Consider the following 22828-nt stretch of genomic DNA (forward strand, 5'->3'; position numbering starts at 1 on the left):
AGCTATCGCTCGAGTCCCGGGAGAGAGGGAGTTGTCACGAGGTTCGGATGACATGCTCTCCCCCACTTTCGCTGCGACACGGTCCTCACAAAGACTGTTTTGAGAGACTTATTCCAGCCCAGTCCAAGCTTTTTAAAAATAAAACTCCCAAAATCTGCCTTCTTTTTTTCCTTTCCTCTCTTAATTACTGAGAACCGGATGAGCCCACACCCATACCCCCGGTTAATCCATGCAGATGAATGTTCTCATTCTTTCTTTCTTTCTCTCTCTCGCTCCCTCTAATTTTTTTGTTTTTTTTCTGTCATGTTTTATTCAGTGTGGAAAATCTTAGTTAATGGGTTCTGGAACTAGCTTTCCTAACTGTTTCCTTAACGACAGAGAGGAAGAACAACCCCCCTCCCCTCTCCCCTCCCTACCCCCGCTGCCTTCCCCAAGCCCTGCCCATTTTTGGCTGTTCCTCCTCCCAACACCCCCCCACCCCCGCCCCGCTCAGAGAGGGATTGTATGACAGCTTTTCCTGCCGCTTTACAGAGTGAAGCCGGGAGAGAGAGAGAGAGAAACAGAAAGAGAAAGAGAGAGAGAACTCTGTTACTCTGTTTCTTTCACTCAAGAGGAAGTTACCACCTCTGCAAGGACTCTCCTGAAGAACTCTTCCTCTCTGAATCTTCAGGCAACAGGAACCCCCCCCCCACCCCCAAACAACAACCTTTGCTCGCTCTGGACCCCCGCCCCCCACCCCCCTCCTCAAAACATCAGGGAGCCCTGAAAGCAACTGAGACAGGAAAAGAGAGAGAGAAGATCGTTGTTATTTTTTCTTTTTTGTTTTTCCTCTCCGGGGAGAGTCCTTGCGCGGTTCTTTATCTGCAGAGGAGTGTTTGATTGGTCCCCTGGAGAGACTCCTGAGGAACAGGCTCCTGGGCTGGGCTGCGTGTCTCTCTGACAGAAGCCGCTGCGGACGCCACCAGCGGTGACACAAACGCCCCGCTGTCCTGCAGCCGATGCCTCTGCGATGCCGCTGGACTCAGGTGAGTGCGCGCGCGACCGCGAGTGTGTGTGTGTGTGTGTGTGTGCATGTGTGTGTGTACGATCGTGCGAGTACGAGTGTGGCATCTTCCTGGGTGTCCTAGCGGGGTTTATGAAGAATGAGACTGCACATGTCAGATCACTGCTTCGGTTTTGGAAACTGCCTGCAGAACAGAAGCTTTTTAAAAATACGCTTGTAAATGACACCCTCTGTGCGGGACGGGTTTTGCACTTAGTACCTCTGTGCTGTACTCCCAAAAACACTTCCTAGCAGATCCTGGCAGTCCGAGAGGAGATGTATTGGCCATTTCCTGAGAAGTGGTTGTTCTGCGCTGTAAATTCCCAAAACTCTGACACACACACACACACACACACACCACAGATCTTTTCCAGGTTATACCTGCTCCCGTCCAGTTTTTTAAGGTCCATTTTTTTTTTTTTGAAAATTAAGATGGCCCCAGGCTCGAGGATGTGTTGCATTTTACAGACAGTCTTTTGGTAGGAGAGGGGCCATAAAAGTCTGGACCCTCTCACCTTTTTCCAGTCCAGAGCTATGGATAGTTTTAGCTTTCGGTGAGGAAAACAAACCGGAAAGTTCACCTAACAGCCCGGCGAATCGTGCCAGGGGTGCCGTAGACGGGTCGATCGCCTGCCGTCGTTCAAATGTTTCTCGTGGGGGGGTGGGCAGAAGGGGGGGGGGGGAGATGTGGGTGCAGAATGAGGTGCGAAATTTAAACAGCGGGTTCAGTCAGCTTTCTGCAGACCCCCCTGCCCCCCCCGCCACCCCCCCCCCCATCCTGAGGAGTGAGTGGCGTTTTTTGGGGAGAACCCTGTGCATTATGCCGTTTCCTACATGCTGTGTAAAAGCCGGCAGTTCAACAGTCCCCCCCCCGGGCTGCCCTGGGAGGGGGGAAGGGGCAGAAAGTGCTGAAACACACCAAGGCATGTTCTCTCTCTCTCTCTCTCTCTCTCTTCTCTCTCTCTTTTTCTCTCCTTCTTCCTCTCTCCATCTCTCACCCCCTCTCTCTTTCCCGCGCTCTCTCCCTCTCTCCCACAGCTGTACGCTAAGGTCTGCTAGTGATAAATCGGTTGACACTTTGCTGCAATAAAAACCTTTTTTTTTTTTTTTTTTTTAACTTTTGCACCAAGGCAGAGCTGCCACGATTGCAAGGCTGTAAATGTCAGGGAGGGGAGAGGAGGGGGGGTGGGGTGGGGATGGGGTTCATACCTGTCACGCTTTGGAAACGTGCAGGTCCCAGTTCATTAACACATAGGGGTGTCTATACCGGTACCTAAACTGTACACCCGCAGACCTCAGAATCGCCACCTCTTACACACACACACACACACACACACACACACACACACACACACACGTGCACACACACGCATAGACACACGCCCACACACGCGCAGACACACACACACACACACACACACACACACGCATAGACACATGCCCACACACATGCATAGACATATGCCCACACACACACACGTGCACACTCACACACGCCCACACACGCGCAGACACATGCCCACACACACACAGAACACACATGCACACACGTGCCCACATACACACACACACACATCTATCTGCATGGACTCCCTATCAAGCAGGCCCAGGCTGCAGGGCTCATAGCTCGAGAGCTTTTCAAACACACAGAGTTCGCTGAACTCAGACGGAGATAAGTCACTGCAAAAGCACTGGCAGAGCACGCTCAATGCCACGCTGAGCTGCTGAGCCAAATAATGAGTTTACAAGTGACTGAATTAACACTCGGGCCCGAATTCAATCATTAACTTTGACTTGCGATTACAAACATGGGTTAGTGTTTACCCACCAAATCACCTTGGTGAGTGGAGTGGGTGGAAAGCTCAAACATTAGCTTGCCATTTACTCTAGCATATTTACTTCTTTATATTAAAGTCAGTGAAGCCAACCCCTTTTTTTTCAGAGCCATGTGTGAAGCCAATTGCAGGGCTACGCAGTGCTCCCATTTTAGGAAAATTTGTTCCTGTTGATGTGCGCTAAATGGAAAAGTAATTTAGGAGCACATCTACTAATTGGGAGGCATTAGTGTGCTCCCAAATCTTTCAACTTCGGCACACATGCTCCTTATAAAAAAAAAGGGTTAGCATAGAGTCCTGCATCACGCCAATCCACGTAAGTCACATGACACAGGAGACAGGAGGGCAGTGACAGGAAGCATCCGTTTAGCATTCAAAGAGCGCTGGTCACTGTGTCTGTACTGTGCAGACGCATTGATCTTCCACACACAGACGATCAGCACTGACGCGTTCTCCGATGGGTTCTGTGTTCTGACTAGATTGCGTTAACAGCAGGAATGTTATCTCACGGGGGCTGACACACTGGTCGGCGCCCCCCCCCCCCCCCCCTCCCACACACACACACTCCCCACAAGCTAAAGTCTCCAAGCAGTGTGTTTAAGATGCTGTTATCTGGCAGAATGCTGGCTATCAGAACATTCTGTGGGACTGGCAGGGCAGGGGTCACTAACCTCCCCCCCCACCCCCCCACCCCCCCATCCAACCACAGTGCAAGTTACAAATTGCACAACTCCCACACTTCAGAGTATTTGTACAAGAATTCCATTGTAAAAGTCTGAATTCGTGAAAAGATAATAGTGGCTTGTTGTTGACCTTTGTAAAGGGCTGTTGTACTCTGTGATTGATTATTATTGCCTGAAATGCAGGATCCATTTAGATATGGATTTGGGCAGTACAATGTTGTACAATCTCAATTCATTCATATAAAAATGGGCATAAAAGAACCTCAAAAGGCTCTATGGAAGATTAAACAAGGCATACAATTATTACAACACCTCATCACAAAACTGTAAAGTTGAACATAAGAAATTAATGGGGATCGGAAGAGGGAAAAAAACCGTATATGAAGTCTGACACAAGAAAAACACATCATCATCATCATCATCACCATAAACACTTCTGCTAAGTATTGTAGCGTGTTCTGCCACCATTATGCCATGTTATGAATGATATTGCCACAATCCTTTGCTATACAGTATCATGATAAAGCCATATTTGAAACAGCAGATGGTTACATAGCAGACTCCGCCTAATGTCAGATGATAGAGTGCTTATGAATGCTCGTGCGGTGCTTATGACAGTGCTATGTGGGTGTTACGCAGCATCCTTCACAGTAACACAGTGAGTCTGTTTGTTAGAAAATAAGTGGCAAAGAGTCCAAGGTTTTACTGAGATCAGCTGCGCTTTGTTGTTGAAGGCCAAGCGTGACATCACCTTTGGGAGACACTCCCAATGTCAGAAGCTGCTCTGTTAAAAAGAAAGAAAGAAAAAAAGTATAAAATTTGCCAGTGCATCATTTATTCCCCACAGCAAACAAAGCTGTTTGGACAGAACTGTGAAGGACCCAGGCACGGGTCCCAGCAGTAATAATTTGAGCAGCTCTGACAAGCGACATCAAACGGCTTTTTCAAGCTCCCGGTCCAAAGTGATCTGCCAGACCCCCGGCCCTGGCTTTTGTTATGTTATCTGGTTGTCTAGGGGGAGGGGGGCGGGGGGCGGGGGGGGCGGACAGTGTCCTTCCTGTCCAGATACTCTGCTTCCCTGGAGCCTTCTGGGAAGTTTGACATGGTTAAATGCGGTGCAGTTTGCCTTCGCCTCTGCCACCTGCCTCCAAGGGCACTGAGCAGCTCCCGGGACTCCAGCGTGGGACTTCTTTAATTCCGTCAAAAACGCCGGAGGGTGCGGGAGGGAAAACACGGGGACGCGGTCGAAGGCAAACACCCGACGGGCCGTGCCAGTGATGTCAACTCTTGAGCTGATGGGCCGGGCCGAGGAAGTGTGGTAATCTTCTGGACACAAACGCACAAGGCTCAATGCCCGCCTTGTTTTGCTTTCTTGTCCGCGAGTCCCGGAGAACAATGGCGGCGTTTCTTTCGCGCCTGAAAAAAGCAGGGCGGCCGCGTCTGTGTCACGAGTCCTACGCCAAGGTCTCCACAAAAACGGGAGATGATATAAGTCAGCGTCCGAAACACTTCTCAGCCCAGCCGACGGGCTGAATTCCCCGACCACAGCTTGACCAGAACGGTAAACAAAGCGAGGCGAAGTCATTCTCCGGCATCTCTGCAATCCCAGCGGGAAGGCGTGACAGGAACCTGCTCAATGAGTCACTTCGCTGTGCCTCATGGAGATGGAGTCCAGTTGGGCTAATGCTAACAAGCTGGGTCATCTGGAGGCTAAATGTCACGTGACCTTCGACAGCTACTTTGGCGCACTGGGGCCGGGAATTCGGCACGAGATTCCGAAGGTCGTTGGAAACCGTTGCGGCACACAGGAGCGAGTTAAACATTCTCTCACCCCATCCCATGGGTAGGGGGGGACACATGTTTTGTGTCATACGGTAATCAGAGTCCCGTGTGAGCGATGTAAGAGGGTGAATTGTGACTATGCAGCTGTAGCAGTCCACCAATGAGCTCGTGCAATACTTCTGAAGCCTAGTTTTGGGATCATCTAGGGGTTACAGTTACCATGGTGCTGGGATCTTGGGATGGTCTGGGTGGGGCCAGCTGCGGCCAATAAGAGGCCATTTTGTTCCAGCACTGAATCACATGGGTAGAGTAACAACGAGAACTCTGTGTGCGCATGAACCCAAGAGCTGGGCAAAGCATAGGTTTCCTGGGTAACCGTGTAATTATGGGATGAGGCTTGCTTTAAAATAACAGGTTGCCGTTCGGTGCATTTGTGGCAGTCTGCGGTCCTGCGTGGCCTTGTGGCGCACGTGACGCTGAACACTGAGGTTAGCGGGTTTGAGGTTGCGGGTTTGAATCCAAGCTTAGACACCTCTGGTCGCGCCCTTGCGTTCCTTTCCCTACCTCAGTTACTCCACTGCAGGAAGAAAAAGCCCCATTTCCTATAACATAAGCTCACACTTCAATGTTGTAATTGACCCCACATGAACAGTCCAAAGGTGGTATTCAACACTAACTTTGAAGTTCCAAATTTACCTTATTGGTGTACCTCGTGATCTCCAGCATCTCAGGGATACCAGGGACTAATAAACAGTCGTGTGGGAGTTTATTGGAGTTCGCCCCATTTTTTGCTTCTCTTAACTCTTGTTCTTCAAATGGGCTTATGTACAGAAGGACAGTGTTATTTTGGGGGAGGGGGGCTGGGGTTGTGGGTGCAGGGTGAAGGAAAGGCAGTGTTATTTCGGGGGAGGGGTGCTGGGGTTCGGGGTGCAGGGTGAAGGAAAGACAGTGTTATTTTGGGGGAGGGGTGCTGAGGTTCGGGGTGCAGGGTGAAGGAAAGACAGTGTTATTTCGGGGGAGGGGTGCTGGGGTTGTGGGTGCAGGGTGAAGGAAAGGCAGTGTTATTTTGGGGGAGGGGTTCTGGGGGTCTGGGTGCAGGGTGAAGGGTGAAGGGTGAGGGGTGAAGGAAGGGCAGTGTTATTTTGGGGGAGGGGTGCTGGGGTTGTGGGTGCAGGGTGAAGGAAAGGCAGTGTTATTTCGGGGGAGGGGTTCAGGGGTTCGGGGTGCAGGGTGAAGGGTGAAGGGTGAGGGGTGAAGGAAGGGCAGTGCTTAATTCCTCCTAATTCCGCCAGGTTAAATGACGGGATGGAAAGTACCAGGGGGTGACAGCTGGGGCAGAAGTGGAGATAAAGCGCGACCCTTTCCCACTCCCCGAAATTTCACGTAGGAGGGAGGCCCGTGTCTGGCCCAGGGCTCCACATCTGGACTCCATTAACCCCCCCGCCCCCCCCCCCCCCCTCAGCTGCCTCTGCCCCCACCCCCATAACCTCCCCCACCCCGCCAGCCTGGCCCACGTCCCCAGACCCCTGGCAGCTATAGATCTAACTCTGGTTCACTGCTCCTGTCACAGACATGCCCTGGCTACTTCAGTTAGCCTTCTACCTCCACAGAGCCTTCCTGCTTCACCCTTTAGACACCAGTCCTTCACAGCAGTCCTTCACAGCAGACCTTCTCAGCGGTGCTTCACAGCAGCATTTTCACAGCAGATTTACCCAGCAGGCCCTGTTTTTTTACTCCATAACTTCATTACTTCAGAGACCTGCTGTTCCAGGCAAGGGACAGGCCGCTTCACCAGGGCTAAAGCACGGTTGCTGGATTCATACACGGTACAAATATCTCATTTTTTTCCAGTAAGAATATATATTTTGTTCTGAATGTTTCAAACCTTTTTAAGCAGAGATGGGCAAGTATACACTAAAATATATCTTGATATAAAATCCCAGAAATGCAGCTGTACGTAAACTACGATCACAATTACCGAGGTGCAGTTTGCTTTGCAGATGGTAAAATCCACACAAAAAGAAAGGTGAACAAACCACATCAACTCACGCAAACCGGTTATTAAATTAGGAGTGTAGAGTTTACAGTGGACTCAGAAAAAAAGCAGTTCAACACATTTTAATTATCTTAATCTTTTTGCGCAAGCATCAGACCGAGCACGTCTCAGGAAATGAACGGTCATTAATATGGAACATTTGTTGCCGAGAGACGGCAAAGTAAACAAAGGTCTGAACTGAAAAAAACAAAACAAAACAAAAAAACAAAAAAAAAACAGGCTGTGATGGACTGGCAGCAAGACTTGCTGAATGAGCTGCTGCACCAGCGTCCTCTACAGTCCCCTGAAAAGCCAGCTCCAATCGCAGGCTCTGTGGCCACCGTTCAGGCCTGATAGGCTGTGGGTGACGTGTGAACGTCCTCGGGAGGAAAAGCTGTGCCAAATGGCGAGGGGTCAGATCAAACCCGACACAGCCTGGGCGCGTGTGAAAGAGAACGGGTTTGCATTTATACTGCACCTTTGATCCCATCATGTGTACGCTGTAAAGTGGTAGGGAGTACTGCAGAAATCCCTTTTTACTACCATTCATTACCATCTACGTAGATTCTAAGTTAGCCTTTGTCTGGACTACTGTGATCATGTCATGAAAACAAAGGAAGGTATTTACATTATACCCTTTATCTCACAATCTCGAAGTGCTTTACATGAGAGGGGGAAGCCGCTTCAATAAAAGGTGAAGCCGGGCGTTGGGTCAAATTTCAGTTGTCAAGGAGTGCCCAAACAATACAGCTTCCATCGTTCCCTGGAGTTGGCCACACCCATTTCTGTGGCGGGCTCCACCCTTCCCCGGGGTTGGACCCACCCATCTCTGGGGGGGTCAAGGAGCTGATGGTTGTCCGACAAGATTCGCTCTTGTCCACAAAATATATAACTCCTCTGGGTAACAGGCACAGGCCAATGTGTATCAAAACAAACCCTCAGCCCCCATTCCGAACTCCAAGGCCCCAATATGAAGAGCAACAACAAGAGGCCCTGTTTTTCTGAAAACAGAGTCCGTACCTCGCCAAGCTCCGGTGAAAAAAAAAATGGCAGGGAAGCGTAGATCCCTTCTCCATATGTGAACCCTGAGCACTTCCACAGACGCAGGCCAAACCCCACACAGCAGCGGCGGTGCGAACGGCGCGACTTCTTAAGGAGTTATGCGTTTCGCTTTATCGGGTGGAAAATCACTACCAGCACCTCGGTGGTTTTCGTGGGAAAAAAAAAAAAACCCCCCAAAGTTCCACCGTCCCGTTTGTCTCGGTTCAGGTCCCGCTACGAGTCGATGGTCAGGGTGGATCTGGGAGGGCTTTGCCCAGTTAACCACGGGGATTATGCGCTGGCCTTTACAACAGAACATCTGCTAAACACACACACACACAGCCTTTCACAAGGGCATGGGCCTGCTGCAGCTACTAAGTGTTTCTTGCTGAAATATTTTTTAAATAATTATGGTTAAGACAAAATAATCACCTGCTGTAAACTACTAGATTCAAGATTTGATTGTCAAAGGCTTGACCCGCACAACAGCACGTGCACCGAGACATTCAGTGCCAATTAGGACAGATCCAAACAAGCGAACTTTCCTCTGATTTGATCCCGCACAGTCTCGTGTCCACTCCCCATCCATCCATCCATTATCTACACCCGCTTATCCCGAGCAGGGTCGCGGGGGGTGCTGGAGCCTATCCCAGCATGCATTGGGCGAGAGGCAGGAATACAGTGACGTACCCACTCTGTTAGCGGTAGATTAACACTGAGCACTGCGCCCTGTGGAGAAGGGGGCTCGCTCTTTTTGGTGATTTCTCTTCCCCTGTGCGCGGTTGAGTCTCCATCTGTGCAGAAGCCTGCCCTTCAGAGGCGAAATTTGGAGTGAATATCCACTACGGAACGGACACGGTGCGTTAGACCTCCAGCTCGTGTCTATACGGCATACTTCACGACACGCTTCACATCGAAAGGAAATGGTATTATTTACATTCGTAACAGCTGGAAAAAGTGCGCGTACATCTTCATCTTAATGGCTTAATGAGCACTGTAAATGTAAAACACCATTGCACGTGGTCTCTTTAATTCGTTATTTGTGACCACAGTTAAAGGTAATAACGAGGGCCCGTGTTTTTATGTCCTAGACCTTGCAAGCACTCAGCGTTAATATCCACACACATCGGTTTTCACGCAGATTGTGAAACTGATTAATTGCTCTTGCTTTATGCGGGCACCTTGAAGCAGTTATTCAGGGATATAAAACTCAATGTTTCTCCAGAGTGAGAGGCTGCGCGTGATGGCTGAAACAGAACAGCACTTAAGCTAGCTGTTTTCCTCTATTTTTGGAGAGGTCTGAAACTGGCAACCTTTCACAACTAGTCTAACACACACACACACACAGACACAGAACCATTCTCTGGAGTCACAGTAAGAGCAATGAATCGGTGCCTGTCTCTCTTGGTAAATATATTCTGTAACTGAGACCTCTCTGCATGGAATAAAAGTGCTTTTCTACTTAAAATATTAAAGTATATTTTTTTTCAGGACAGAGTTGAAGAGTGCAATAATGTTCCTTTGTTTCCAGAAGAAAAGTGAGCGTACCTCTGCGTCTGTTCTCAACCTGCCAGCTCCTGACATGTGGGATCGTTTAGGTGTTTTAAAAAAAAAAAAAAAAACGATGAAATGTAATTAAAATTTGCATTTTTTGCTAAACGTGAAGCAGGCTCATGCTAGTCCACCCTCCAGAGGCCCTTAGGCTGTGCCTGGAATTTTTGTGGCCACTGAAGAATCCAAGGTATCAAAAATATCCCTCGATTATTTATTTTTTTTTTTTCTGGCTCCCTATTTCTGAAACACTCCAACGCGGAGAGAGCACGGTTCTACCGGTCTTCATGTGTGCGTGAGTGCGTCCGCGTGTTCCTTCTGCTCTGCTTTCCCCAGTAATTCTGAGACTTTAATTGCAGCCAGCTCCTCACAGAAATCCCACTCATCGGGTGTTACTCCGTTCGTCTCGTACAATAAGCGAGAGCGAGTCATGGCGGTGAAAACTGTTTACGAAACGCCTTCGGGTGCTGGCACGTTTCTGCGCTCTCGTAAAAAAAACAAAAAAAAAAACAGGCTTCTGTTGGCTATTCGTGCCCTGGAGATCAGACCCCGCCGCTCTGCGGAGGATGAGTCCTTCACCATCGGCGGCTTTCAAAACCGATCCCTCATTCCACGCTTTCACCACAGCATCAGCCGTAAAAAAAGAAGGTCCCACATTTGCCGTATTTCAGCCAAAAAAAACATTTTGTTCCATTGACTGGTATGTGATGTTTTCATGAATAAGGCACCAATTACAGGTTGGTACTTGGTTACCATGAGACACAAATAGTTTACTCGGTAAGTAATCAGTAAACACCCTCGTGAGCAATATTTAACCCGGTCAACTCAGTGACTGTGTCGAGCTCTACTTAAATTCAGAACAAGGATTAACAAAGTGAAATTCAAAAGACTGAGTTTTGTCAGTAGAACAAAGGTGAAGTTATCCATTTTCTAACCTGCTTATTCCTGGTCAGGGTTGCAGAAGGGAGGGGGGGGGGGGGCTTGAACTTACCCCAGAAGGCATTCAACGAGAAGCCAGAATACACCCAGGACAGGTCGCCAATCTATCGTACGGGTTCAATTGTGTAATTATGTGGATAGCAATTCGACAAAGATATGAGAAAGACTTTATTTACCCAAAAGTGGTGAAAACCTGGAACAGCTAATCAGGTCCTGCAGTAGTCTCTCAGGGTGTTGAAGTCCAAGTATGACTTAGTGCTCAATACTCTTCACTTTGTAGATAAACAGTGACCCTGAATGACCCATTTTCCACATTAGTACCCTTATGTTCTAGATGGGCTGAATGAACAGTTCTTCACATGCTGCATTCTTATGTTCTTGTGTTCTAGATGGGCTCAACGGCCTGTTCTCCTCATTAAGCATTCTTATGTTCTTATGTTCTAGATGGGCTGAATGGCCTGTTCTCCTCCTTAAGCATTCTTATGTTCTTATGTTCTAGATGGGCTGAATGGCCTGTTCTCCTCATTATGTATTCTTATGTTCCATATGGGCTGATCTGTCCTCTTCATTCGTGCATTATGCTCGTATAGAGATGGACTGAATGGTCTGGTCTCCTCATTATGTACTCTTATGTTCTCATTTGGGAAAGGGAATACGCCCAACCCTCGGCGGTGAAGTCAACGTCTCCACATCCTTCGCTCTTTTATGGCAAAAGAAGGCCGTAGTGGGTTTATATCTCGCGATCTTGGGGGGGGGGGGGGGGGGTCCAACCGGGATGAGTCAAAGGGAAGGAAATTCTATTGTGGTGCGCTGCAAGCGGACGTCAGGAATATCACACGATAGGCCCGCCGTGCAGATTCGACCCCCACCCCCCCTACCCAAACCACCCCCCACCCCCGCCTCCCATCACTCCCCACATTTGGGCTTAGCACACAAAACCAAAACTATTTATTTGACTGTTTCACTGGGGAGTCCTGAAATGGAATCCCCTCTCAGGGCCCGGAGCCTAATTACACGACAGCGCTGTTAGTGTTGGCTCCCATCCCCGGCACACGTCAAGATTTCGGGTCCCAGCGAAGCGACTCCTCTATTTGACCGACGTTTCTTTGGGCCCACATCAGCTTCCTGTTTTGTTTTGTTTATATTTTTTCCTTTTGAAAAGGGCCACCTACCCCCATATCTCCAATCAGCCTAAATGTATTCCTTCCTCATCCTCACAATCACCCTCAGGAAACCAAAGACACAAACAGACACTGTACACTCACACGGCCCCCTCCCCTTTCCCCCTCTCAAAAAACACACCTCACAGGCCAGCCACTGACATTTAGAGACATCATAATGTAGCATAATGGCTCAAACATATGCACCATAATAAATATGACATCTCTCCCACTTACTCCCAGTAGTTCATCTTCATTGCCTTTTTAACCTTTTAGGGAATGATTTTTTCAGTCTTTCCCCGCTTACAATCAGTCTTATTTTAAAAAGTGCCTTGGGGGTGGCTTCATTGAAAAGACTGTTCCTCGGAGAGAGGAGAGAAGTCAAACAACCCCTACTCAACACAAAGGGCCATGGGTATATTTATACTGAAATCTTGGCTAGCTTCTTCTCTAAACCCACTGCCATTATTGTGAACTCAGGGGTGACCAGTTATTCTTCAGTCCCTGTTGACCGAGGCGGTGATTCTCAAACCTGGCTTAAAGAGCAAATACATTGACTTTCAGCCACTCCATACGCTGTGAACCCAACATATGTTCAAATGATAATGACTTATGTTCAGATTTTTTGTAACATATCATACCAGCTGCATTTACAACCATACAAATTTAGTGCAGTTAACGCTGGCATGAATGTCACCAGAAAAGTCAATGACAACACAATCAGTTTGTCTGAATGTCTCTCGCCTTGTGACCCTCCTCTCAAACTGCCAGTGGGTCCGAACTCCCAGTTCCAGGAACTCGGGCAGGAGGAAGGATGTCAGCTTATTAACAGGGCGATCTGAGGACAGAGGCTCAGAGAAGGAAGCCAAGCTCACTGAACAAGAGAGGATGCTGGGAGATTTATTTTCAGGGAATGACAGACGCCATCCTGTCACATGCCGGAGGCGTGTGTATGTGTCTGTCTGTGCGTGCGTGTGACTGTGTGTGGGGCTGGTGATATTGGAGCCGCTTTACCAAAGCTTCAGGGTTAGATTTCCATCTTTCCTAAGGGTAATAACTTTCCGATGACCTCAAGAGTTTTTTTTTCCCCCTTGTTTATAGTAATTTGTTCTTCCAGGTTGCATGCTAGACTGAGGGAAACAAAGAACCATTCTGATCTCTAAACATCCCAGTCTAATTAAGCCCAGAGCAAACACAGCTCTCTCTGCACCTACTCCAAACCACCACCAAGTGCGGAGGTAGCTCCACCAATCAGAAAGGGGGGTGGCAACAAACAAATGCTGATGGTTGATTGGTGGATATACTTCAGGATACCCTGTAGGGACCTAGTAAGTATCAACCAATCACCACTACCTTCAGCTTTGTTCTACTGGTTATTACCTATGTATTCCATGACCAGTGGAGTTTCTTTCAGTTTCTGCCAATAAGATGGTGTCACATCCAATTTTATTACCCCTGAGGAAATGTAGGCAGACAGTATCAGTATTACAAAGTCTCATAAAATGGGGTGTATAAAGGCAGACGAAACCATTAGAGAGGAAGCTGGACAGTGGGAGTGCTGCTAATCAAACCCTCTTTAAAAAGACAAAAAAAAAAACAAACAAACCAGGCATCCAATTAGGCACGAGGCACCATTTTCCTGCAGTTACAGGGGTCTGAGCTCTGAAAAGGCTGAATCAGCCTGAGTCACCAGCTCTGGCTCCGGTGTGGCCTGGAGACGGAAAAGCACTCAAACGGTTGGTTTGACATTAAATCAGACAGCCTTGGCCAACGCCAGAGCTCTCTCAGACCACCGCCGACCTCCGTCGGTCTGCGACAGAGCCCTCTCTCACGCGCGTTCGAACTCTGAACCCAGAAATACGGCACCGTGAATGCATTCAACAGCAGAGAGAAAAAAAGACAAAGGGGGCTAGAGATAGAGAGAAAGAGATGGGAGTGAGATAGACAGAGGGCGTGAAAGATGGAGACAGAAACAAAGAGAGGAAGAGAGACAAAGATGGAGAGGGAGAGAGCAGGTGAGAGAGAGGGAGAGAGAGCGACAGAGAGGGAGAGAGAGACAGACTGAGATTGGGGGAGAGGAAGAGACAGAGATAGGGAATGAGAGAGGGGGAGTGAGAGACAGAGATGCAGAGAAATGGAGAAAAGAGAAATAGAGAGACAGACAGACAGACAGAGAGAGCAGGAGTTTATTTAATGGGATGCCGCTGATGTTCTCTTGTTCAAACACCGGGCTAACTGAGAGGGAAGGAAGTGCAACAGGACGTTGTTGTTCGAGTCTCGCCGTCTGGACCCAAACAAAAGCTCATCACCACCTCCCGCCAGTCCCCCTGTAGCGGGGCGGGGGGGGCGGGGGGCGGGGGGCGGGGGGCGGGGGGGGGTGAGCGGCAGGCGGCGGCGGGGTGGCGAGCGGCTGCCATGGCGACCGCTGCGAGGCTGGCATGACGAACCCGACACAAAGTACACAGGGTCTGCCAGGAGTCAGCCAGATCAAAATCTGTGTTGGGGAAACGCAGACAGAGAGAGAGAGAGAGAGAGAGAGCTCTGCTAAGCCTGCTGAAGCTGGCTGCTTTTTTAAATGGCTTTTTCCATCCGCAGAACGAGTTAGCAGCATTAACTACACTCCCGCCACTCTACTCTCTGAAGCGTGTTCGGCATTTCTCTCAATGCACGCACACACACACACACACACACACACACATATAGGCTGCGTGACATATGGACTGACTCTTGAGCTCTATCTCTTGAGCATTAGGACTGAACAGGCTGAATATAAATATAAATATGTGATCTTAGGTTTTGCATTTTGTAATCCACTCATGGTATTCATTTCATCAGCCTTGATTCCAAATATTTATAGAACAGAACGAGGCTTTGTATCTCGCACGCAGTGACTGAATTTATATTTTGCAATGAATTTCCCAATATTTTCACATTTTGTCTTTTTTTTAAATACTTGTTTGGATAACTTTATTCAGTGGTGCAATGAATCCAACACACAGAGAAATGTCCCTTATTGCAGTCAGGTGAAAAGACCTTACTGACTCAACTTTGTCCAAGATATTTCAATCTGTTTCCACATTTCTTAACAGAAGCTGACTTCTGTATAATTATGAAAGGCACCAGCTCTGAACCATAGATGATATCTTGGCAGTAAATTCACTCTAGCATAGCAATGACTACAGTGACATCTAGCCAAAAGCTAATATTGTTTTCGCAGATGTCTGAAATGTAGAAGACAGTAGTCAAATTAACTCAAGGGGGAACAAGTACATATATCATTTGATGTCAAGAACAGAACCCTTTGTGTGTGTATCAGAAGTTTCATGGGAAATTAATTCAGTATGAAAGGATTGTTACGGGTTTGTTAAACTGCCGTTTGGTCAGACCTGCACCATTTTCAGTGTTTCCTGGCCCGTTCGGCAGTGGAGTTGTCCAACCGTTTGTGTGCACTGCTGTTGCATCAGTGAATTTGGGCTTAACACGGTCTGACGTGCGTGTGTGTGTGTCTGTGTGTGTTTGCTCTCAGATTAGAGCGGCCAAATGAGCTGAGGACGGAACGATCCACAGAGGCGAACAGAAAAAACACAAAAGAAAGAAGGACCGAGAGAAAGAGAGAGAGAGAGAGCTCTCCATCCATACCTCCAATCACGCCATGACCCGGGACTGAACTGCTACCCTCTGTTATTTGTGGTGAGCACTATACTGCATATTTCAACATTTTAAAATAGCATGCTCGGGACTTTTTGTTTTAGTGATTTACAACTAGGGGAACGACCATTGACCATAATCAGCGATAGACTTTAAAGCGGAATAGTGTTTTACTCTGAATCCTTGTCACCCTGCCACAGAGTACGTAACGCATTATAAATTATTATAAACTATGGGCAGCAGTACAGCATAATAGGGAACTGAGCTGGCAACTCCAAGGTGATGCAATGCCAATGCACCCTTGAGAAAGGTACTTATCCTCCACAGCTTCAGTAAATATCCAGCGGTCTAAGCAGACTGCACGTTAAAAGAATGTAAACTATGTACTCTGCTTCGGATAAGAGCGTCTGATAAATGTCCAAGGAGTAAAAATATAATTGAATTCACCTACTTGTCAGTCAGTGAATGAATTGTGATAAGGTTTCTTTTCTGGCACCCTTTTGTGTGAGGTCAAAGGTCAGCTCTCACTTCCTCGCCATTGGCAGGTTTTCCCTACACTGGCCTCTGTCCCATGTGATGATGTCACAATTGCCAGGGAACAATAGAGGCAGGTGAGAAAGTTCTGAGTCAGCAGGAAGCCATATACGACCAGGGGGAAGGAGTGGGGAAGGGGGGGGGGGGGCTTACACAGGAAGTACAGCAACACCAGCTGTATCACATGACCTGAGGGGGCCAGTACCTCCAGATTAGAAACAGGTTTTGCCTTTTAAAACGAAGCTGAGAAGCAGGGCAAAGTTTAGATCAAAGATCGACTCAAACTAAAGCCTTAAACCGCAGCTTCAGGCCACACAGCAAACTGTTTGGTGTTAAATCGACTCTGATAGAGCCCCTTTGATCCCATTTTCTCTCCCTGTCTGTCTGTCTGTCTCCGTCTCTCCATTTCTCTCAGCCTCTAATTTTCTCTCTCACACCCTCATTTCCTCATTTCCATCCACATCAGTCTCTCATCAGGTTCATGCACAGCCTGTAAACCCCTTCAATTTCCCAGCTAACGTCAACCTACCCACCCCCTCCCCCCTCCCCCCTGATAGACGTGGCGCTGCGGTGTTTCCGTGGGAACTGACAGACTCTGCTGCAAGTTCGGAGGGAAGGGGGGGTGGCAAGCGGGGATTGGAGTCACGGCCAGGCCATTGCAGCAAAAAAAGAAAGGAGTTAAAAAAAAAAAACCCAAAACACACAAGACGCACAATAAGCTGCAAAAAGACAAAGCACCAGGAAGAGACCGCAGCGGAGGGGGGGGGGGGGGGGGGGAGGGGTTTCACCGGGACCAGTTGATTGACGTGTCCCCGGTGGCCCTCAGCCACAGGGCAAACAGACAAACAAACAATGGGCGGAGCCTCGCCCCTAGGTCTTTTCCACTGTTCCAGAGGTTCCCAATGGGTGTGGAGGGGGGGGGGGGACCCACAAACCTCCCCCCACCCCCAACCCCCAACCCCCAACCCCAACACCCATTTGACGAAAGACACCCGCGGCACAGTACAAACTGTGCACACTGAGAGAATGTCGTGCGCTAACAGCGCTAACGGGCTGCTCTCTGGCCCACTCAGAGTCACACACTGGTCTTTTTGTTCTCTGGCTGGAGGATCTGAGAGGACAGAGAGAGAGAGGGAGAGCAAGAGAGAGACAGGGAACGTTTAACAGAGCGCGTGCAGTAGAGTGGTGTACACGCCAGTTTAAAAGTGTGACTTCAACTTTATGGGACGGTTAAAATGTGACATACGCCCTGCAGACAAACCGTCGGAAGCACGCGTGTGTGTGCGCGCGCGCGCGCATGTGTTTGTGTGTATGCGTGTATGCCCACCCGCTTCATTAGTGTGAGTGAGGCATTTACAGCAGAGCAGGACATCATGTGATCCTTCCTGTTCTCGGACATTGAGGAAGGCTAGCGCTGCGCCGCGGCTCCACAAGCCTCCACCTGTGACCGTTTCTGTGTCTTAATTACAGACATTTACCTGCGTCCATTTCAGTGCTAATTTCAGGCTCGTTTCTGTCCCACGCAGGTGTGAGAGTGTGAGACAGACATGGACGTTAAGCGGAAAGACATGGCCCTCCTGAGCAACAGCATCGCTGCCTACGCTCACATCAAAGGTGAGCGCCATTAAAATCCATCCTGTTTAAGGCCCGAGTTTCAGTGTTGGAGCGCTTCCAAGCAGGGACCCAGTGCACCCATGGGCAATGCGCTCAACCTGAACTGCTCTAGTAAATATCCAGCTGTTGAAACTAATTATGTTTTTTAAAAATAATAATAAATCTGTGGAAGCTACAATGGGAAAGTGTATCTGAGAAATGCGGTGAAGCACTTCTGATACCCGCATCATGATATCTCTGCGTATGGAAGATGCTCTACAGACAGTTTAATGTTACTGTTGAATTATTATTATGTAAATGTATTTAAGGTCCACAGGAGGTTTTAAGGACCTCAGAAGTGCTGAAGAGTTTAAGGTCTTCGGTAGTGTTTTAAGGACCTTAGAGGTGCACACCTCAAGAGAACCTCAGAAACGCAGAATGCTTTAAAGGCCCTCTGTAGATTTTAAGGACCTTAGAGGTGCACACCTCAAGAGGACCTGAGAAGTGCAGAATGGCTTAAAGAGAGTGAGTGGTGCAGAGACGGTCGGTGCTTCTTCTAATCACCCACGTTTCCCCCCGCGCAGCGAACCCCGAGAGCTTCGGGCTGTACTTTGTGATCGGGGTGTGCTTCGGCCTGGTGCTGACGCTCTGCCTGCTGGTGATCCGCATCTCCTGCAAGCCCCGCACCGCCACCGCCGCCGCCGCCGCCTCAGCCCCGCCCGAGAAGAAGCGGCTCAAGAGCTTCGGCGACGAGGAGGAGGAGGACTTCAGCGAGGAGGACGAGGAGGAGGAAGAGGACGAGGCGGAGGCGCCCGTCAGCCCCGTCACCGAGGTTCCCGTGGGCAACCACAGCCAGTCGGACGGCGCGCTGAGCGTCAACGTCTTCACGTCCGCCGAGGAGCTGGAGCGGGCCCAGAGGCTGGAGGAGCGGGAGAGGATCATCCGGGAGATCTGGAGGAACGGCCAGCCCGACATCCTGGGCTCGGGCACGGGCACCATCGGGCGGGTCCACTACTACTAACCACCCCCCGACCCCCTGACCCCCTGACCATTGACCCCTGGTGTTCTCTGACCACAACATTCATCAGCAGGGGGGAGGTGCTCGTCAGAGTCATTGAGATATCATGATGCGGGCATCATCCAGAGCGTTGACCTCCCGACTTCCTGCTCCCTCCTGCCCCCTGCAGGCAAACAGGGTTACAGCAGTTGGGTGGCCCCGAGATGGCAAACCATCTTAGTTCCAGCGGCTGATGGTCTCTCTGAATTTTATCCAGACTTTAACCCCACGTGGTGTTGTATCCATGGCATATGGTATCAAGAACAGCATACTTGCGATGTCTTTCCCTTGAGGTCTACAGGGGATTTCAGTATTTCATTTGGAGTTGTGAACCGTCACACAGGAACACCATGCATAACACATAAATTCAGCTGACTTTAATGGTCCACAACATGGAGAAGCTCTGAGACCACCTTGGGTGTCCCTGGATCTACGGTTGGATTGGTGGAAATTAGGGAAGGTGCCTTAGAAGTTTCTGTTTTTTTTTCTCCAGACTGTGTTTGTGTTTTTTTCAGACTGTGGCACATTGCTTTCAAGTCTGAAAATCATGCGGTCGACATTCTCTGATGTTCTCAAAGAAGACCCAGCCTTTTTTATTGTTGTCATTGTTGTTTTTTTGTAAGCTTGAATCAAAGTTATGTTTGGACTTGCAATACTTAATGCTTACTGAAGTTGGGGGATGGCTTGCTTACCATGTTGTAGAATGGTTTCCATCCTCGTTTGTGTGCAAGAAAGACATGGAGATATCTAGGACCTATATTTTTAAGACATTCAACCATGTGGCCTTTGTTTTTAGTCAAAAATCTTGGGACAGAATAGTTTTTAAAAAAAACATATACATCTGAACACCGGAAAACCAAAGCAAATTCTAATTTGTGCAATAACAGCTGTCCTACTTGTACATTCAGAAAGAATATATATTCATTGTTGTATTTTTATACTTTACAGATTATGAAATTGCACGAGATAAGGTTATATTGTTACACTATCTATTTCTGAACCATTAGTTCATTTTATTCCTTCATAAAACTGCCAAAATTGTTGGGTACATACTGCAGATTAGTATGAGATGAACATCTCAATTAATACTTTGTGAAAGGATGATACAACTTTTTAAGGTTCAATGAAGAGGCAATCAAGGACAGATTGATCGATGACAGATGTATTAAAATTACATCAGCATTGTTAAAAGTAGCCTGAAATCAAACCCTTGCCATGGTAAATTGAGGTTTCCTGGAGGCTATGATGGTTGGTTACACTGTGTTGTCAATCACTGACTTCTGAAACAAAAGAAATGAGCAACAACAGCCAAACAACAATACGATAGGTTTACATCGCCGAACACTAGCTTGTTCACTTTGGGTGGTTTGTGAAGCCTCTTTTCCATAACAGGAGAGCAGTCTTGGAGTCGGTCAGATGCACTATAAGAAGATCCGCGAGCTCGCGTGTTTGTTGTCCTGGAGCTGGACGGTGACAGCGTGAGAGAGACGTTGAGGAGAGAGAGAGCAGTCCAGCACGGAACGCTCGTCTCAGGGAAACCGAGGTCTATTCTCCTTGGGGTCAGCTCTCGTGGTTCCAGCTCAAGCAAACAACAGCTGGGGCCGAACGGACCTCAGAAACCGGCACATTCCAGCCACTCTCCTCTAAAGTTTATTCCAAAACGACTCTTTAAAAAAATAAATAAATAAATAAATAAAATAAAATAAAATTAGGATCTTCAATTTCCCTTTTGGATCACAGTCAGACAGACCCTTTTTCTTGGAGGGCTTGCAAGAGAGAGAACGAAAATATTTTCCCAGCCAGAAGAGTATTTATAGATAGTCGTTGGCCCTTATCCTCAACCCCACTGTCCTAGTGTTCGCACAGAGGAAGATAAAACGCATGTAGTTGCAATAAAGCCTTTGGATTCCTGGGCACCTCTGCTCATTTTCGATCCCAGGGTGAGACACTTATCAATTAGCCTTCTATTTAGCTTGGCACTTCCAGTGTCTTCAAATTTCACATAAACGTTGGAGTGTAGAGAAAGACTGACGAGAACATACAAACTGAAGTGCGTACGGACTATTGAAATGCGTATAATGCTTGAAATGATTGTAGACACTGAACTACTTCCATTTGTGAAGGCGAAATGTTGGCATTGCTTTCAGAAAACCAAGCCAAGGCACCTTTGAACTGAAGGAAAACAAATTTCAAACTTACTTCTAAAAGCAAGGCCAAGATGTGTACTCTGAGAAGACTCAGACACGCTTTGAGTAACCGCAGTAGTGTCTGCAAACAGCCCTGACCACAGCGGCATAGCCGATCCGGTTTGGCCACATGAAACCAAGTCGACTGCTTCAGAATCAGTGGGATAGCATGACCTCAACTGGCACCTTGTTAAACAGAGTAAGCCACTGTTGCATTCTTGACTAAAGCCTCTGGTCGTATACACACTCGTGTCTGTTTAATAACTCAGTGAACCAAAACCACCTCTAGGCCAGGGGTCCGGGGCTGGTGTGAGGTCTGCCTTTTTGTTTCTGTTTTTTCTTAACCTCTGAATTAATTTCAGGCTTTTCTGCGCTCAGAGAAGTCTCCCAGCCCATTACCATGGGGTCACCTGAGCATGCTCAAACAGGCCTGGAGGCTAAACGCTGACGGAGTTTACACTGAGAACAAAAAGGGGCTCGAGCTCTCCAACAATTGTCCGAGCGCAGGCATGCAAAAAAAACGTACGCATCAGCAAAACGGCCTGCACTCCCCGAAATGACAAAGCGTTTTTTTTTTTTTTGGCTGGAGAACTGACGGCTCTCCACGCTCCCCCTCGTTTTTAAACAGCGCCCGTGACCCCATGTGCCGCTGTCACTCACCAAACGTTGACTGGCGAGGGAACAGTCAACAGCCTGAGGCCGGTCAGAGTACACGCTGTACTTACGGAGATCGAAAGAGGGCAAGTTTTCTTGGGTCAAAGCCTAATAAGCCTGAGCTACGGAAGGAGGGAGGGAGGGAGGGAGGGAGGGAGGGAAGGAAGGAGAGCCCTGCTCGCCCGTTTGTCCAGTACACTTCCTGTATAAGGCAGTAGACAAAAAAAAGCTCTTTGCATATGTTTTCGTGAAAATCCACCACCCCCTGTTTTGGGCATCTGTTGCAGAGAGAGGTTCCAGGGCTTAAGCTATCAAAGAGCTGTCAATTACTTCATCGTTGAATTGAGGACTGGATTATTATGCGGCTCAAAATCATCTGATTGGTTAATGTAAGTCAGTGATTGACATGTCCAGCTCATTGTGGGGTTTATACATCTTCCTTTTCCCATCACTAGTAATGAAGAATTAAACCTGTTGCCTTTCTACCTATGGTAGACTTTTAAAAAATGAATTCAAAGTGTTGACTCAAAAGCTTGATGTCAGGTTAGCTCACATAAAAAAGCACAAATTTCTCTGGGCAGATCGTTAGAGGTTCTTGGTGCTAACAGTGAAAACCGTGTGCAATGCGTGTAAGGATCAGCTTTTATTGTGCTTGACATTTCCATGCGAGGGAGTATCTCCTCGAAGCCAGGAGTGTCAGCTGGATGTTCCATTCCAGGTTTTGATTTTGAGAATTTAACCTCATTATTTATGACCAAACATGAGTCTTAGGGGGATTCTTCTCTAAACACTTGGACCAATGCAGGAATGAACCTCTAAGATTCCCAGCTGAATTTCTGTAGAAAATAAGGATGGATGTGAAAATGTCAGACTATTAAAAAAAAAAAAAAGAAAATGCATTATTTATAAGTGTGCATCATATCACCTGCAAGTGTATGCTGAGATATGTAAATATTTAAGTGTACATTTACAATTCATGTTACCAGGTAGATATACACTATGTTTTTTGTACATATGAACATGACTATTGGACCGCTTGTTTTTTGCCATAACATTCTGAATAAATGCATATGATGTAAAAGAGGTTT

At 48.0% G+C, this 22828-nt stretch overlaps 1 protein-coding gene across 3 annotated transcripts; it reads left to right on the plus strand.

The window, feature by feature from the left end:
- Positions 1 to 525: 525 nt before the first annotated feature.
- eva1ba (eva-1 homolog Ba (C. elegans)) lies at positions 526 to 22828 on the plus strand. Of its 3 annotated transcripts, XM_035426499.1 has the most exons (5): positions 529 to 1025; positions 13186 to 13396; positions 15595 to 15758; positions 17777 to 17864; positions 18428 to 22828. In XM_035426499.1, exons 4-5 carry the CDS (start codon positions 17798 to 17800, stop codon positions 18862 to 18864), a joined length of 504 nt encoding a protein of 167 aa, XP_035282390.1. In that variant the 5' UTR covers positions 529 to 1025; positions 13186 to 13396; positions 15595 to 15758; positions 17777 to 17797; the 3' UTR covers positions 18865 to 22828. The 3 variants fall into 3 exon arrangements, with proteins under 3 accessions (XP_035282399.1, XP_035282390.1, XP_035282380.1); XM_035426489.1 differs by lacking the exon at positions 13186 to 13396; XM_035426508.1 differs by lacking the exons at positions 13186 to 13396; positions 15595 to 15758 and having other exon boundaries at positions 526 to 1025.

This window comes from Anguilla anguilla, chromosome 1 (genome assembly GCF_013347855.1).
Source record: "Anguilla anguilla isolate fAngAng1 chromosome 1, fAngAng1.pri, whole genome shotgun sequence".
In the NCBI taxonomy this organism is placed as follows: domain Eukaryota; kingdom Metazoa; phylum Chordata; class Actinopteri; order Anguilliformes; family Anguillidae; genus Anguilla; species Anguilla anguilla.